This window comes from Mastigoproctus giganteus, chromosome 10 (assembly GCF_048544385.1).
Source record: "Mastigoproctus giganteus isolate SK-2022 chromosome 10, ASM4854438v1, whole genome shotgun sequence".
In the NCBI taxonomy this organism is placed as follows: domain Eukaryota; kingdom Metazoa; phylum Arthropoda; class Arachnida; order Uropygi; family Thelyphonidae; genus Mastigoproctus; species Mastigoproctus giganteus.
The window spans coordinates 230,280,915-230,299,570 of NC_143584.1; the positions used below are offsets into that span (position 1 = coordinate 230,280,915).

At 37.9% G+C, this 18,656-nt stretch overlaps 1 protein-coding gene across 1 annotated transcript in view; it reads right to left on the reverse strand.

Annotated features, from left to right (window-relative positions):
* The window catches only part of LOC150080021 (uncharacterized), a 187,342-nt gene that overhangs the window by 56,442 nt on the left and 112,244 nt on the right, over positions 1–18,656 (reverse strand). Inside the window, exon 9 of the mRNA XM_090383333.1 lies at positions 11,906–12,118. Coding sequence (XP_090239459.1) covers positions 11,906–12,118 — 213 coding nt within the window. The remainder of the gene's footprint in view (positions 1–11,905; positions 12,119–18,656) is intronic.

The window sequence follows — 18,656 nt, forward strand, 5'->3', positions numbered from 1 at the left end:
ACTAACACTATTAGCTTTTATCTAGCATATATTACCTCACATGTCTAAGTTTAATAACATCAAAATTTCGCCAAACCTATTTGGCCTTTAACACATCTCTTTAGCGTTCAACCCCAACCAGCGATTTCCTAACAGCAATCCCATTAAGCATTAATGTCAAACGCAATTTTTTTTTTTTTTTTTTTAAATAGGTCCTAGCCACTGAAATTCCAGGAAACTAGGTGGCAGGACCTGCCAGAGCAATTTGTTGCGATACTGGATACACCCGGCTAGCCTCCACGTGGCAGGGTATGGGCAACGTAGGGCCCCACTAGGGGCCTGGCGGCCAATAAGCCGGATAAACAATGGGCACAACAAATCACACTGCACAGACACGGCCCACACACTTTCAAGTCTCTGGCTTGACAGTGTACTGTCCTCGATACAGTAAAACACACGCGGAGATGGGAGAAATCCCAGGTGCCGTCTGACACGAACATACCTTATACCTTATGCAGTGTACAGCATGTCTAGCACGACGATTCCTTACATCCCTTTCATCTCCAAAGGGTTCAGTTACTGCTCCCCCAAGATCATCCTGCACGTGTGGCTTTTGCGCAGTGGTTTCTCCAAGAAAGGGTTCAAGACTTGAATTTTCCAGCCTATGTTTTGGTCACGGATGAGGCTTATTTCACTCAGGAAGGCTTATTCAATCAGCACAATGCTCATGTGTGGGCTCACGACAACCCACATGGTGTGCGACCCCATGCGGCACAACATTGCTTCGCAATAAATGTGTGGGCAGGTATGGTCGGTGACTGCTTAGTCGGCCCATACCTGTTACCATCCCGCATGAACTCCGCTAAATATCGCATCTTTCTTAAACAAGTTCTAGACTTGTTTAAGAAAGATGTTCCAGCAAATGTGAGACGCAACATTTGGTTTCAACATGACGAGGCGCCTGCCCATTATGGAAGGTGTGTTCATGACCATTTGAACAGGCGTTTTGGGCGTCAATGGATTGGCTGTGGTGGACCCGTTGCCTGGCCCCCACGCTCACCTGATTTATCGAGCCTTGATTTCTTTCTGTGGGGGTCCTCAAATCTATCGTGTATGAATCGCCTGTGGAGATGGAAATGGATCTTGTGGCGAGACTCGTCTGCACTGCTTCTACTGTCAAAGAAACTCCAGGTGTATTTGACCGTGTCTGCCAATCCATGCTGCATCGGTGTCATGCATGCACTGCATCTCATGGTGGAACCTTCGCGCATCTGTTGTAACATCATGAAATACATCCATCTTGTACTCCATTGTTAATATTATGTCAAATGTTTGTCATTAATTACTGTCTTGTGTCATTTCTGCTTCTTGTGCCTCTGCTACTACTTTCCCGTGACGTTTCTGGTTATGGGTTCCTATGTGATTCACATTCCTTTAGATCAGCGTTTCCCAACGGGAGTCCATAGAAGCTTTGAGGGGGTCCACAAGAAAAAAATTGTATTTCGGGGGTCCATAATATGAGCTAAGAGGTTAATGATAAAATATTATAAATAAAATAATTTGTTAAATAAAAATAATAATAATAAAATAAACTAATGTCATAGAAAAGTCCAGAAATTCGCAGTTAGAAGATACTCTTATTTTCTGAAACCTTCCTTAGTTGACACAAAAAAAAATTTCTTTCCATAGAAAATTCTCGAAGAAGAAAACATTTAAGCACCGACTAATCTAGAAAGAGTCAGTCAGTCAGAGGGAGTCATTTCGTTCTATAGTGAAAAAAAAAAAATTTCTTTCCATAGAAAATTCTCGAAGAAAACATTTAAGCACTGACTAATCTAGAAAGAGTCAGTCAGTCAGAGGGAGTCATTTCATTCTATAGTGAGTAATCGGCATTGTCGTGGTGAAATCTATTGTTTGCGTTATTGAACATTATTGTTCTAGTGAAGTATATTTCCATTAGTACCTACAAGCATTTCCAACATTAAATATTTGAGATTAATAATATTATTATTGTTTTCAGATTACCCATGGCTCATGCAAAGAAGAAAACAAGACAATATTACTGAATATCTGTCGTATAGTTTTATTGAATCACCAGAGAATATTACAAAACCAATGTGTCTTATATGTGTGACTGTGCTTCTAATGATAGCATGAAGCCAAGTAAGCTTCGTCACCATTTGGAGACAAGGCACAGCGAAAAGAAAAATAAATCAGTGGAGTATTTCCAAAAACTACGAGACATTTTTCAAGGAAGAAACAAATCGGATCAGATTTTTAGTAAACAAGCAAGCAATAAAGATAGCGGTTTATTAGCATCATATGAAATCAGCAAAATAATAGAAATAAAATCTGGAAAGCCACATAGCATTGGTGAAACTGTCATCTTGCCTTCGATATCAGTTGTAATTTCAACAATGTTAAACAAAAATGCACGTGAAATTACAGATAACCTTCCTTTGAGATAACACAATATCCAGATGCATTGATGAAATGTCTGAAGATGTAGAAAATCAACTTATTGCTCAATTACGAGTGAAACAGTTTGCAATGCAACTCGATGAATCAACCTTGATGGGCAATGAAGCACTTTTATTGGCATATGTAAGATGTATGGATGATAATCTACTCAGAGAGGAAATGCTTTTTGCAAGATTCCTCAAAACAGATACTAAAGATGAAACAATATTTAAGGAAGTCCAGTCTTATTTTAAAGAAAAAAATATTCCACTTGAAAATTTAATGGCTTGTGCTACTTGTGCTCCCATGGTTGGTAGGTACAGAGGGTTTATCACTCATTTAAAAAATGCATTGCCAAAAGTATTTTGCATACATTGCGCGATTCACCGCCAACATCTGGTGGTGAAGAGATCGAGTGGACGTCTTCATGAAGCCTTAACTCTTGTAATAAAAGCTGTCAACCTCATTAAGGCTAATGCTCTTCAAGATCGTCTCTTTCGCAAATTTTGTGATGAAAATGAAGGAGGATTTGACCGACTTGTACTGCATACAGAGGTGCGATGGTTGTCCAAATGCAATTGTCTTCGTCGTCCTTTGGGACAGTACTGTATCATTTCTAAACGAAAAGGAGATTGGAAAACAGTTGGTTGCCATGAAAACAGACATATTTTACCTCACAGATGTGTTTGATAAACTGAATTCTCTTAATAAGCTGCAGCAAGGACATAATTGTGATTTAATATCTAGCGAAGAAGCCATTAATGCATTCCTAAGAAAACTCAAATTGTACAGTCTTAATATTTCACGCAGTGCTTTTGACCAGTTTCCAAACCTTGCTTCAGTTAGCAGTGATTTAAAAGATGATGATTGTGTTGTGTATGTTGATCATTTAAAAAAAATTATGAAGACATGCAAGTTTGGTTCAAGGACCTACTAGAACTGAACATCCCAGATTGGATGCTGATTCCATTTGAGGTAAATGTTGCTGATGTTGAAAGTGATTTACAAGAGGAACTTGTTGAATTGCGGTCTGATGAGACAGTCTGAAATCTATTAAAAAAAGGAAAGCATGATGTATGGAAAAATAGTGACATTGCATGTAAATGTCCGCTTTTATAGGAGAAAGCTAAAATGTATGTCATTGTTTTCCCATCATCTTATCTTGTGGAATCTGGCTTTAGTCGTGTAACACAGTTGTTAACAAAAAATCGTAATCAACTTGATATAGTAAAAAGAGGTGATCTTCGTCTGACTCTCACAAAATTGGAGCCAGATATTAAAATGCTAATATCAAAACATCAGCCACAAGGATCTTAATAGTAGAGCATATTTAATGGGATCCTATTTAATAGCCTTAGGAATAAATTTATATATGTTGTTTGAAATAGTGTTTTTTTTTATTTATTTTTTACTAATTCTGTCATTACAAGTAAAAATATGTTTCAGATTTATCAATTAAAATTTTCAAAATTTGTAATTTACATTTTTTATATTATATTGGAATTGTTTAATTATTAGCTTTTACTAACCTACAAATAAATATTTTATTTAGGAATATTACATATGCGTATATGGTTAGGATTCAGAGGGTCCACAAGCAAAAAAAGGTTGGGAACCCTTGCTTTAGATGCTACCTACGTCCCTTAAATGTTTGTACCAATATTTTTGAGACCCTGTATAATACTTTATAGTAGTCTTCTGCTATTTGAATTATGCCTTCTCTGCTATTTATAAGTACATCATCGCTATTCTTCAAGTTCAGTATCCTTTGTCTTTCTGTATTATCATGGCTGCTGATTTAAGTCCTTTCTTTTCCCTTAATGTGTGTGTTCTACTTTTATAGTGTTAAATCTTATGTCCTCTCTGAGTCTCTTTCTAATAGTAGTAGTAGTAGTATGTGACGCAAGTCTATGAGCTTATGCAGCATCAGACAAAAAAAAAATAAAAAATAAAAAAAAAAATTACAAAACAATTCCCTCCAGTCCCTCCTTAAATTTATTCAATCTATCAACCTTCACAACGACAGATGGAAGCTTGTTCCGGCAATTAACCACAATGCATGAATAATCACTGTTGATAATCAGATCAAGAGTATTACTCCCTTGGTTGCCTCTTGAAGATATAGTTGTAGAAAACAGCTTCCAATAAATCCACAAAAGCCTTGTTAGTGTGCGAATGACAAACTCACAAGTTCCAGTCGATATCTGGAAAGTTAAAATCCCCCATTATAAGACATTCTGATTTGCTGACCCACTCTATATCTCTGCACAACTGCTCATTATACTCATCAGATTCATTAGACCTACAAAACCCACAAATTCTCATTTTTCCATTCCCAGTGATTATGTCACACCAAATAGACTCAACATTGCATTGTCCACCAACATCAATTGGATGCACTTCCACTGATTTTATGTGTTTCTTAACTAACAGCATAACCCCTCCTCCCTTCCTGTCTTTCTATCCTTTCTGTACACGTTGTACTGCCCCAAATTCCAATTCTGCACTGCTTTTATTTGTGTGACACACTGTCTCTGATATCCCAACAATATCTGCCTTTGATATCTTGACTAGCAAGCTCATCAAATTTATTAACTATACTCCTAACATTGGTGTATTGGCTTCTGTGGCCATAATGCACCTTCCAAAGATTTTTTTTTTGCATTTACTCTGATCCAAGCCCGAGGCGGGATTCGAACCTGCGACCTTTGGGTTCCGAGGCAAGCAAATTAACCACCCGGCTAGCCTGGTCGGCCAAGTACACATGCACCTGTTTCTACTCTTAGTTACCCTAACACAGAAAGTGGTCTCAGAAAGTTTTTAAATTCTGTACAGTGGGATCAACTTACGATGTTACCAACAGTAAATTCAAAGTGGGAAGCATTCAAGGAATTAATCGTGGATGCTACTAAAAGTTTCATACCTATTAAGAAATATTGTTCAAGGTTTAGGCCTAAATGGTTATCATATGAACTAATGAGACTTGTAACAGAGAAGAAAAATGCATGGGATGCATATAAATTATCATGCGTCTCAGAAGCCTATGGCAGATATAAGCTAGTCTGTAATCAGGTCACAAAGGCCGTTAGGCAGGCAAAGGCAGATTATGAGAAATCCTTGGCAAAAGGCAAGGATTTCTTTTCTTATATAAACTCTAAAAGGAAGGGGATGAATCTGATTGGGCCACTTGACATTGATGGTTCGACTGTTCATGATCCTGCTCAGATAGCAAACAAACTGAATGAGTATTTTGCATCTACATTCACAAATGAGGAATTATTAAGGTTTGAAAATGGCAGAAGGTTATCAAATTGTAGCAGGATACTTAATGATTTTGTAATAACTGAGAGCAAAGTGGAGGAGCAATTGTTGAAGTTAAACATAAGAAAAACACCTGGGGTGGATGGGATCTATCCAGTTATATTAAAGTAAGCGGCAAAGAAAGTAAGCAAACCCTTAGCCATAATTATGAGAGCATCCTTGGACTCAGGGGAGGTCCCCATGGACTGGAGATGTGCAAATGTATCCCCAATTCACAAAGGTGGATCGAAGGTTGACACGATTAATTACAGACCAGTTAGTTTAACTTCTGTTCAGGGTAAAATAATGGAGTCACTGGTTAAAGAAGCATTGCAGGATCATCTAGACAAGACTACAGCAATAATTCAGACACAGCATGGGTTTGTTAAGGGAAAGTCTTCTCTGACAAATTTGATAGGATATTATGATGTGGTTACAAAGGAACTGGATGCAAAAAATAATTTTGATATCATATATTTGGATTTCAGGAAAGCTTTTGACACTGTTGCGCATGGAAGACTATTGTACAAATTGGAGCAGAATGGTATTAAGGGTAAGTTGCTACAATGGATAAAAGGATGATTAAATGGGAGAAGACAGAGGGTGGTAATCAATGGGTGCTGCTCTTCGTGGACTAATGTTATTAGTGGAGTCCCACAGGGTTCGGTGTTGGGTCCACTGTTGTTTTGTATATTTATCAATGATATTGATGAAGGTATATCAGGCTTAATGTCGAAATTTGCAGATGATACAAAGGTCGGCAGGGTTGTTAATGACAGCAATGGCAGTGCGCTACTGCAACAGGATCTAGATAATTTGGACAGATGGGCTAAGAAGTGCAACTGAAGTTTAACCTTGACAAATGCAAAGTACTACATATGGATAGAAGTAACCCCAGAGAAACATACCAACTGTGTGGTACTACACTTAATTTGGTAGAAAATGAAACAGAAATGGGAGTAATTGTGCAGTCAGATATGAAGTTTTCTGAGCAATGCAAACAGGCTGCCAGGGCAGGTCAAGGAGTTTTGTCAATGATATATAGGAATTTTGCTAGCAGGGAAAAGGAGGTGATTATCCCTTTGTATAAGGCAATGGTCAGGCCACGCCTTGAGTACTGCATACAGGTCTGGAGGCCTCATTTTAGGAAGGATTTAGATTTGCTTGAGCGTGTACAAAGAAGGGCAACAAGATTGGTGAGGAGAATGAAGGGATCTTCTTACCAAGAGAGGCTTAAGTTCTGCAAATTGCAGTGGCTGGAGACTAGGCACCTGTGCGGTGATCTGATTGAGGTATTTGATGGGTTCCTTCCACTTGTTCATTTTACGAACCTAAAGAGGCATCAATTCAAATTAAGAAAGGACAGATGTAGAATAGATGTGCGGAAATTTGGCTTTGGCGAGTAAATGATTGAGTGCTGGGACAAACTTCCATCTGTTGTTGTGGAAGTTGATATCTTAAATAGATTCAAGGAAGAACTGAACAAACGTTTGGAGCTAATGCATAGGTGAAATGGGAAGTTTTTTTTTTTTTTTGGTTAATGCTGTATAAACTTGCTTTCTTCCATCATATGCCACTACTAATGCTAAATAGGCAACTTGAGTAGACCTGCTAGCTTAACATCTGTTCCAAGGAAAACACTGGTTATAGAAGTAATGTAGGACTATCTGGACAGGCATGCAATTATATTGCAATCACAGAATGGATTTGTTAAAGGGCAGTCTTGTCTAACCAATCTGGTCTGCCTGTCTTGGTGTAGTTTCTGAATGGTCTGGCAATTGATTGCTACTATAGGGTGTAAAAATACCTTAAAAAAACATACCTAGGTGTAAAAAAATGATTGAGTGCTGGGACAAACTTCCATCTGTTGTTGTGGAAGTTGATATCTTAAATAGATTCAAGGAAGAACTGAACAAACGTTTGGAGCTAATGCATAGGTGAAATGGGAAGTTTTTTTTTTTTTTTGGTTAATGCTGTATAAACTTGCTTTCTTCCATCATATGCCACTACTAATGCTAAAAAGGCAACTTGAGTAGACCTGCTAGCTTAACATCTGTTCCAAGGAAAACACTGGTTATAGAAGTAATGTAGGACCATCTGGACAGGCATGCAATTATATTGCAATCACAGAATGGATTTGTTAAAGGGCAGTCTTGTCTAACCAATCTGGTCTGCCTGTCTTGGTGTAGTTTCTGAATGGTCTGGCGATTGATTGCTACTACAGGGTGTAAAAATACCTTTTAGTGGCAATCCTTTGCTTGGCTGTCCCACTCGCATAAAAGCAGCAGTATTTAGTGTATGCAACTTAGTACGCAACCCAGTTAGCAAAGCTACCATGTTTAAGTCGGCACAGATATTCCATTTGTATTCTTGATAACATATTCTTTGCAAAAGAACATGTAAGTTTTTGTACATGTTCATTCCATCTATACCATTGGCCTGTGCAGTTCAAGGGCTAATGGTACAGATGGATATTTATTTCCATTATGGAGTAAAATTGCTTTCAAACTGACCTTGGATGAATCAATGAAAAGCCTCCACTGCTCGGGGATGTGCTCAAGATCTAATTCTCTCAATAATTCCTGGACATTGTTACAATAAACTAAAGCACCATCCACGAAACAAAAGGTCGTTATGCTAGATAGCCTCTTTCTATAAAAAAAAAAAAAAACCTTGACACCCTTTTCAAAAAGATGCCACTGTTGAATTTATGATCCTAGTAACTGAGCCTTGGTTTTGGAGGGAAGGTCCAAATCTCTGACCAAATTGTCCAAAAATATCAATCATTTATGTAGTCTCAAGGTTCCCACCACATTGCTGGAACAGCAAAAGTCATTGATTTATGACTGCCTCTAAGCAAGCCTGTTAATATCCTTGAATATGAGCTAGAGTAAATCTTTGGAGCCTATACTATATATAACTTGATCTCTGACCTTACATACAAAATAGTATTCATAGGTTTTTCTAAAGTGGAGAAAACCACAACTGAGTGCTGTAGAAAACAATCCTTTGGGATTGTTTTCTACAGCAGCAGCAGCATGTTCGATCTGATCTTCAGATCAGATAATCAGATCAATACTCTTGATCTGATTATCTACAGTGATTCTTCATGCATTAAGAATCTGCAGATAAAGGAACCACTAAGTGACCATCAGGGGTTAAGGGAAGGGTTTTTTTCTTTCATAAAGGTGACTACAGTGGTCTTACACAATTTTTAAATTCTGTACAGTGGCATCAACTGATGATGTTAAAAGCAGCAAATTCTAAATGGGAAGCCTTCAAGGAATTAATCGTGGAGGCTACTAGGCTTTTCATACCAACTAAGAAATGCTGTTCAAGATTAGGCCTAAATGGATGTCAGAAGACCTAATGAGAGTTGTGGCAGAGAATAAAAATACATGGGACACATATAAATTATCAGGGGACACAGTGCCTATAGTAGATATAAGATAATCTGTAATCAAGTCACTAATGACATTAGAGAAGCAAAGGCAGATTATGAGAAATCTTTGGAAAACAATGCAAAGAAAAACAGCAAAGTCTTCTTTACTTGTATAAATTCTAGGAGGGAGATGAGTCAGATTGATCCACTTGACATTGATGGTTCGATTGCTGATGAACCTGCTGAGGTAGTTGACAAATTGAATCAGTATTTTGCATCTGCATTTACACATGAGGAGATCTGTAAGGAACTGGAGACCAGCAGCTTATCAAACTCCAACATGGAGCTAAATAATTTTGTAATAACTGAGAGTAAAGTGGAGGAGAAATTGTTGAAATTGAACACAAGAAAAGCACCTAGGGTGGATGGAATCTATCTAGTTATATTAAAGGAAGCAGCAAAGGAAGTAAGCAGACCCTTAGCCACAATTATGAATACTTCCTTGGACTCAGGTAATTGAGATGTGCAAATGTGTCCCCAATTCACAAAGGGCAACACGGGTATTTACACACCTGTTAGTCTAACTTCTGTTCCAAGGAAAAATAATGGAGCCACTGGTTAAGGAAGCAATACAGGATCATCTAGACAAGACTAGAGTCATAGTTCAGACACAGCATAGGTTTGTTAAGAGGAAGTCTTGTCTGACAAATTTGATTGGATACTATGATGTGGTCACTAAGAAACTGAATGCAAAAAATAATTTTGATATCATATACTTGGATACTGTGCACACAAAACCTTATGATACTGTCGCACATGAAAGATTACTATACAAATTGAAGCAGTATGACATTAAGGGCAAGTTGCTACAATGGATAAGAGGATGGTTGAGTGGGACAAGACAGAGAGTGGTTATCAATGGACACTGCTCTTCATGGACTAATGTTATTAGTGGAGTTCCCCAGGGTTTGGTGTTGGGCCCATTGTTGCTTTTGGTATTTATCAATGATATTGATGAAGGTATATCAGGGCTAATGTGTAGGTTTGCAGACGATACGAAGCTTGGCTGGGTTGTTAATGACAGTAATGATAGTATGCTACTGCAACAGGTTCTGGAAAAGTTGGGTAGATGGGCTGAGAGGTAGCAACTGAAGTTTAACATTAACATATGTAAAGTACTGCATATTGTTAGCAGTAGCCGCAGCGTAATGTATCAGTTGGGTGATACTACACTCACGGTAGTGGAGAATGAAAAGGACCTGGGTGTAATTGTGCAATCAGAGATGAAGTATTCTGAGCAGTGCAGACAGGCTGTAAAAGTAGCTCATAGTGTCTTGTCAATGATATGTAGGAATTTTGCTCACAGGGATAAGGGAGTGATTGTCCTCTTGTATAAAGCAGTGGTCACGCTACACCTTGAGTACTGTATACAGGTTGAAGGCCTCATTTTAGGATAGATGTAGAGCTGCAGGAATGAGTAAAGAGAAAGGCAACAAGATTGGTGAGTGGAACAAAGGTTTGGTGTTACCAAGAAAGGTTTAACTTCTGCAAATTGCAGTTCTGAAAACTAGGCACCTGCAAGGTGATCTAATTAGGAAGAATGCCATCAACATTAAGCTTATTCAATCCATTCAGGACTTAAACACCTGAATGAGATCTCCACACACAAGTGCCTAGCTTCTATACATTGCAATTTGCAGAACTGAAGCTTGTCTTGGTAAGAGCACCCTTTTGTTCCCTTTACCTATGTGGTTGCTCTTCTCTGCACTCATTCTAGCAGGTGAAATGGGAAGCAGATTTACATCCTTTTTAAAATGATGGTTCCATTCCTGTATACAATACTGAAGATGTGACCTATCCATTGCCTTATACAAGGGAATAATCATCTCCTTATCGCTGTTAACAAAATTTCTGTATATGATTGAGAAAACCTAATGAGCTGTTGTGGCAGCCTGTATGCACTGCTCAGAAAATTTCGTATCTGATTGCACAATTATCCCCAAGGCGTTTTCATTTTCCACTTTCACAAGTGAAGTATCACACAGTTTGTATGTTAATGTGGGATTACCGCTATATATGTGCAGTACTTTGTATTTGACAACATTAAATGTCAACTGTCATTTCTGAGCCCATCGAACTAATTTTCCTGGATCTTGTTGCAGTAGCTCACCCTGATTACCATCATTAACCACCCTGGCAAAGTTTGTATTATCTGAAAACTTAGACAATAAGCCTGATAACCCTTCATAAATATTATTAATAAATACTGAATAATATTTATTAATAATTAATACATTTATAAAGAAATATAAATATATTATAAATAAATAAAATAAATTTATAATTAATAAATATAATAACAGTAGCTGTGAAATACACTCATACTAAAGAAATGTGAATAGCTTGGCTTAACAAAAGAATTAATGTACATATTTTAATATTACACTGCATTTATTTTCAAAGACAGAGAGAATAAAATCAAAACAGTATAATGTTAAAATAGATATATTTGTAATTCCTACATTCACCACTCTTTCTTTACATATATTTATATACATATATTTCTTTACATATATTTCTTTACAAATGCATAAAACCCACTTAATCTAAGTTTGTTATATTGTGTATTGATTTTTGGGGTTTCAAAAAATTACAGTTAAAGTTATGAAAAATAAAAACTTTAAACGAGAGTTAAAACTTTATCAATTGTATTAAAAATGACATTTGTTTTATCAATGAATACCAATATATAAATACCAATAAATAAATAAACAAGTGCATTACCTTATTGCAACATTGTTGAAAAAAGTGATACTTGTGGTGATGCAGCCGACTATAAAGAGTCACTGTCTGCACACAAGCTGAGCACACAGGAAACTGTGTACCACATGATAAGTGGGTTTTTGTTGGTGAAGTGTGCTTATGTTCCAGTGTAGTTAGACTATATGGCTGACCATGAAAGTATACAAGGTACTGCACTGGGCTCCTGTTGCATACCTAAAAATAAGAATCAAATTATTATTATTACTACTCTTCATTAGTTTTTTAGAGGACAACATATATGCCCCACCCTTTGAACAACTTTTTTTTTATTAAAATGTACATTACCAAAATTTGGAATGAAGTTTATAGGTAACGCATGGGCCAAAATAATAGGAGAATGAAACATTTACTCTTTGTATTAGTAAAATTAGTATTAGCATTAGTTCTGACTGATTTCCAAGCAGTTATCATATGTAGCTTCATTCACTATGATAGGTGCAATATGGCCTAAGTAGCCCTTGTGTCAGAAAATTTCATAACAGCAACATTAGTATTAGTAACAATGATTTGGCTCTAGAAAGCCAAAGACTTTTGTTTCTCCAGCCAAAAAAAATAAAAAAATAATAATAATAATAAATAAAAAAAACTACCTATTCAAGCCCCTCTGCATGTACTGTTTTTAATTCAATTCCACTAAATGTATAAGTTATTTTAGTGTTGCTATTCACCAAGTGTAGGACTATGCATTTTGCTGCATTAAAACATAGTTGCCATTTTTCTGACCATCCCTGAAGTCTATCTAAGTCATTCAGACGTGGTGTCACACAGATATAAGGGATGCAGAACTGCAATTTGGGGAGTACAACGTCTACAGAAAGGATAGACAGGATAGGAAGGGAGGAGGGGTTATGCTATTAGTTAAGAAACACATAAAAACCAAGGAAGTGAAGCCAGTCGACATCGCTGGACAGTGCAGTGTGGAGTCAGTTTGGTGTGACATAAACATTGGGAGATCAAAATTGAGAGTAGGAGTGTGCTATAGGCCTAATGACTCTGATGAGTATAATAAGGAACTGTACAGGGAAATAGAGTGGGCCAGTAAATCAGAGTGTCTTATAATGGGAGATTTTAATTTCCCAGATATTGACTGGAATTTGGGGGCTGGTTACTCACACACTAGCAGGACTTTTGTGGATTTATTGGATGATTGTTTTCTACATCAGCATGTTCGGGAGGCAACTAGAGGGAGTAATACTCTTGATTTGATTATCAGCAGTGATTCTTCATGCATTAAGAATCTGCAGATAAATGAACCACTAGGTGGCAGTGATCACAGTGTGCTGAAGTGGGATTTACTCAAAGAGGTAACTACCATTAGGGGTAAAGGAAAGGGTTATTGCTTCCGTAAAGGCGACTACGATGGACTGAGACAGTATTTAAATTCTATACAGTGGGACCAACTGATGATGTTACCGACAGCAAATTCAAAATGGGAAGCATTCAAAGAACTTATCTTGGAAGCTACTAGGCTTTACATACCAACTAAGAAATATTGTTCAAGGTTTAGGCCAAAATGGATGTCAGATGAACTAATGAGGCATATGGCAGAGAAGAAAAATGCATGGGATACATACAAATTAACACATGACACAGAAGCCTATGATAGATACAAGTTGATATGCAACCAAGTTACAAAGGAGGTTAGGCAGGCGAAGGCAGATTACGAGAAATCCTTGGCAAGGGATGCAAAGAAAAACAGCAAAGAGTTCTTTACTTATGTAAACTCTAGAAGGAAGGGGATGAATCAGATTGGTCCACTTGATATTGATGGGTCAAGTGTTGATGATCCTGCTCAGGTAGCTAACAAACTAAATGAAACTAAATGAATATTTTGCATCGACATTCACACATGAGGAGTTATTCAGCGAGGGGAATGCCAGAGGTGTATTCAACTCTAGCAGTAAGCTACAGAATCTTGAAATAACTGGGAGTAAAGTGGAGGAGAAACTGTTGAAGATAAACACAAGAAAGGCACCCGGGGTGGATAGGATCTATCCAGTTATATTAAAGGAGGCAGCAAAGGAAGTAAGCAAACCCTTAGCCATAATTATGAGAGCTTCCTTGGACTCAGGGGAGGTACCGATAGACTGGAAATGTGCAAATGTCACCCCAATTCACAAAGGAGGATCAAAGGCTGACACAAGTAATTATAGACCTGTGAGCTTAACTTCTGTTCCAGGAAAATTAATGGAGGCACTGGTTAAAGAAGCACTGCAGCATCATTTAGACAAGACTTCAGTTATAGCTCAGACACAGCATGGTTTTGTTAAGGGGAGGTCTTGCCTGACCAACTTGATTGGATACTATGATGCAGTCACAAAAGAACTGGATGCAGGGAATAACTTTGATATTATATACTTGGATCTTAGAAAGGCTTTTGATACTGTTGCACATGGAAGACTGCTACACAAATTGGAGCAGTGTGACATTGGAGGCAAATTGCTGCTATAAAGGGGTGGTTGAGGGGGAGAAGACAGAGAGTGGTAATCAATGGACACTGCTCATCGTGGACTGATGTTATTAGTGGAGTCCCTCAGGGCTCAGTGTTGGGTCCATTATTGTTTTCTGTATTTATAAATGATATTGATGATGGTATATCGGGCTTAATGTCCAAGTTTGCAGATGATACAAAGGTTGGCAGGGTTGTCAAGGACACTACTGACACTATGCTGCTGCAACAGGATCTGGAAAGGTTGAGCAGATGGGCTGAGAGGTGGCAAATGAAGTTTAACATTGACAAATGTAAAGTACTACACATGGGAAACAGCAACCCCAGAGCAACGTATCAACTCTGTGGTACTACACTGACAGTGGTAGAGAATGAAAGGGACTTGGGGGTGGTTGTGCAGGCAGATATGAAGTTCTCTGAGCAGTGCAGACGGGCTGCAAGAGTAGCTCATGGAGTATTGTCAATGATATACAGGAATTTTTCCAGCAGGGATAAGGAGGTGATTATTCCATTGTATAAGGCGATGGTCAGGCCACACCTAGAGTACTGTATACAGGTCTGGAGGCCTCATTTCAAGAAGGATGTAGAGCTGCTGGAACGAGTACAGAGAAGGGCAACAAGATTAGTGAATGGAACAAAGGGATGCTCTTACGAAGAAAGGCTTAAGTTTTGCAAATTACAGTGTCTGGAGACTAGGCATCAGCGAGGTGATCTGATAGAGGTGTATAAAGCCTTGAATGGTTTAAGCATGCTCAATGCTGATGGGATTCTTCCTCTAGCTCAGAAAAATCACCTGAGAGGGCATAAATTCAAATTGAGGAAAGACAGATGTAGGATAGATGTGCGGAAATTTGCCTTTAGCCAGCGGGTGGTTGGTTGGTGGAACAGACTTCCATCCCTTGTGGTGGAGGTTGATAGCCTAAATAAGTTTAAGGCTCAGCTGGACAGGTATTTTGAACGAACAAAGGGGTGAAGTGGAAGTGGGTTTTTTTTTTTTTTTTTTTTTTTTTTTGGCTGATGCTGCATAAGCTTGCTTTCTTGCATCAAATGCCTCTACTAATGCTAATGCTAATGCTAATTCTGAAGAAGCTCTGATTGGTACTGATCACTGAACTGTTCTATCAACCTTGATACCATCTGTAAATTCCGACATCATACGCCCTATCTCTTTGTTGATGTTATTTAAGAAAATCAAAAACAACAGAGGCCCAAGTATATTGGAAAACTGAATAGAAGTGGGGAAACACTTCTTATGTTAGTCCAATCTGAACAATAACCATTAATCACAACCCTCTGCCTCTTGTATAAGAAAACAAAAGATTTTAATTAGCTGTTCATTTAAATATCTGTATTGCTAATGTGTCCGGCATTAAGAAACAATGATAAATAATAATACTAATAAAAAATCCAAAGAAACAGATCAAAACCCACAAGTTTCACTTTCACTTTATTTTTTCAGTACAGATGTACAGAAAGTAATTATGCTGGTTGCACACAGGTACTCACAGTGAGGGTGTAAGTGTGACCCCATGCCACTAACCTGTGTTCTTCTGTCACCTTTCACAAATTAGCAGTTTCCTTGACTCTTAAGGCCTCCTCAATGACATTTGCAAAACCTCTTCTGTTCAAATGCATATGAATTCCTTCATTACAAAACAAATTCCATCTACTTACTAGAGTCAGACCAGGTTGAGAAACACTAACCCCATAAGTCTTGCAACATCCCTCAAGTCTAGAGTTAATCCATAACGCATTATCATAAAAATCCCTCTTAACATGTCTCAGCAGAGTTGCAAACACAAGAACATTTTGTCCTGTCTTGCATTTTTTTTTCATCATGATCTTGTATTTTCTCACCAAGCCATCAATATTTATTTTATTGTCTCTGCTAACAAAATTCCTATATATCATTGACAAAACTCCATGACTTGCTCCGGCAGCCCATCTGCACTGCTCAGAGAACTTCATATATGACTGCACAATTACCCCCAGGTTTTTTCATTCTCCACCTCCTGAGTGTAGTACAACACAGTTGGTATGTTTCACTTGGATTACTGTTACCCATATGCAGTACTTTGCATTTGTCAATGTTAACTTTAGTTGACACTTTAGCATTAGTATTAGTAGAGGCATTTGATGCAAGAAAGGAAGCTTATGCAGCATCAGCCAAAAAAAAAAAATAAATAAATAATTAAATAAATAAAAAATAACCACTTCCACTACACCCCTCTGTTCGTTCGAAATACCTGTTCAGCTGAGCCTTAAACTTATTTAGGCTATCAACTTCCACGACAAGGGATGGAAGTTTATTCCACCAACCAACCACCCGCTGGCTAAAGGCAAATTTCCTCAAGTCTATCCTACATCTGTCTTTTCTCAATTTGAATTTATGCCCTCTCAGGTGATTATTCTGAGCAAGAGGAAGAATCCCATCAGCATTGAGCATGCTCAAACCATTCAAGGTTTTATACACCTCTATCAGATCACCTCGCTGGTGCCTAGTCCCCAGACACTGTAATTTGCAAAACTTAAGCCTTTCTTCGTAAGAGCACCCTTTTGTTCCATTCACTAATCTTGTTGCCCTTCTCTGTACTCGTTCCAGCATCTCTACATCCTTCTACTTCTCAGCCTATCTTCCTAACTGAATGAGTATTTTGCATCTACATTCACATGAGAAGTTATTAAGGTTTAAAAATGCCAGAAGATTATCAAATTGTAGCAGAGTGTTTAATTATTTTGTAATAACTGAGAGCAAAGTGGAGGAGAAATTGTTGAAGTTAAACATAAAAAAGGGTCATCTAGACAAGACTGCAGCAATGTGCCTTTAGTATTAGCATAATGCTAATGCTAAAGGCACATGGAGTGGATGAGATCTATCCAGTTATATTAAAGCAGGCAGCAAAGGAAGTAAGCAAACCCTTAGCCATAATTATGAGAGCATCCTTGTACTCAGGGGAGGTCCCCACGGACTGGAGATGTGCAAATGTACCCCCAATTCACAAAGGAGAATCGAAGGGTGACACAAGTAATTACAGACCAGTTAGAATAACTTCTGTTCAGGGTAAAATAATGGAGTCACTGGTTAAACATGCAATGCAGGATCATCTAGACAAGACTGCAGCAATAATTGAGATACAGCATGGGTTTGTTAAGGCAAAGTCTTGTCTGACAAATTTGATTGGATATTATGATGTGGTTACAAAGGAACTGGGTGCAAAAAATAATTTTGATATCATATACTTGGATTTCAGGAAAGCTTTTGATACTGTTGCACATTGAAGACTACTGTACAAATTGGAGCAAATGGTATTAAGGGTAAGTTGCTACAATGGATAAAAGGATGGTTGAGTGGTAGAAGACAGAGCGTGGTAATCGATGGGTGCTGCTCTTTGTGGACTAATGTTATTAGTGGAATCCCACAGGGTTGGATCCACTGTTGTTTTGTATAATTTTGATGGGATTCTTCCGCTTGTTCAGATTACAAACCCAAGAGGGCCTAAATTCAAATTGAGGAAAGACAGATGTAGAATAGATGTGTGGAAATTTGCCTTTAGCCAACGGGTGGTTAATTGCTGGAACGAACTTCCATCTGTTGTTGGGGAAGTTGATAGGTTAAATAAATTTTAGGAGGAACTGGACAAACATTTAGAGGGAATTGTTTTGTAATTTTTTTTTTTTCTGGCTGATGCTGGATAAGCTCATACACTTGCTTTCTTGCATCACATGCCACTACTACTATCTTGTACAGGGTTACAAATGATATGATCAATGATCTTCTGACCAGAAGTAACAACCAACCTACATCTCATCCTTGCCTTTTTTCCTTGCATGCCAGACTATCTGCCAGAGACTTATTTCAATTTGAACCACAAGCCAATTGTTGTTCTTTACATATACCTGGTACAAACTTCAATGTTGTAAATTCAACTAATACCAGAATAATAGTTAGTCCCTGATTTTGTCCCAGAGCATGGTGGATGCCCCATCTTAATATAAGCTTCAAGTTAAAACAACATCTATACAAAATGTGTGGAAGTTGTCACAAACTCTTCAAGAAGGATAGCTTATTCTAGAGCCTGTGCAACATTTAACAAGCAGAAATCTCAAGCAATTAAGCAGTACATGGATATAACCGTTTGAAGACGAAAATTTCCCTACTCTGAATAGTCTTCTGAGTTCACCCTAAATCTTGAACCTGACCAGTGTCTTGACTTTATATCTAGATTTGCCTTGAACCTGGTCCTGATCTTAATACACCAACAA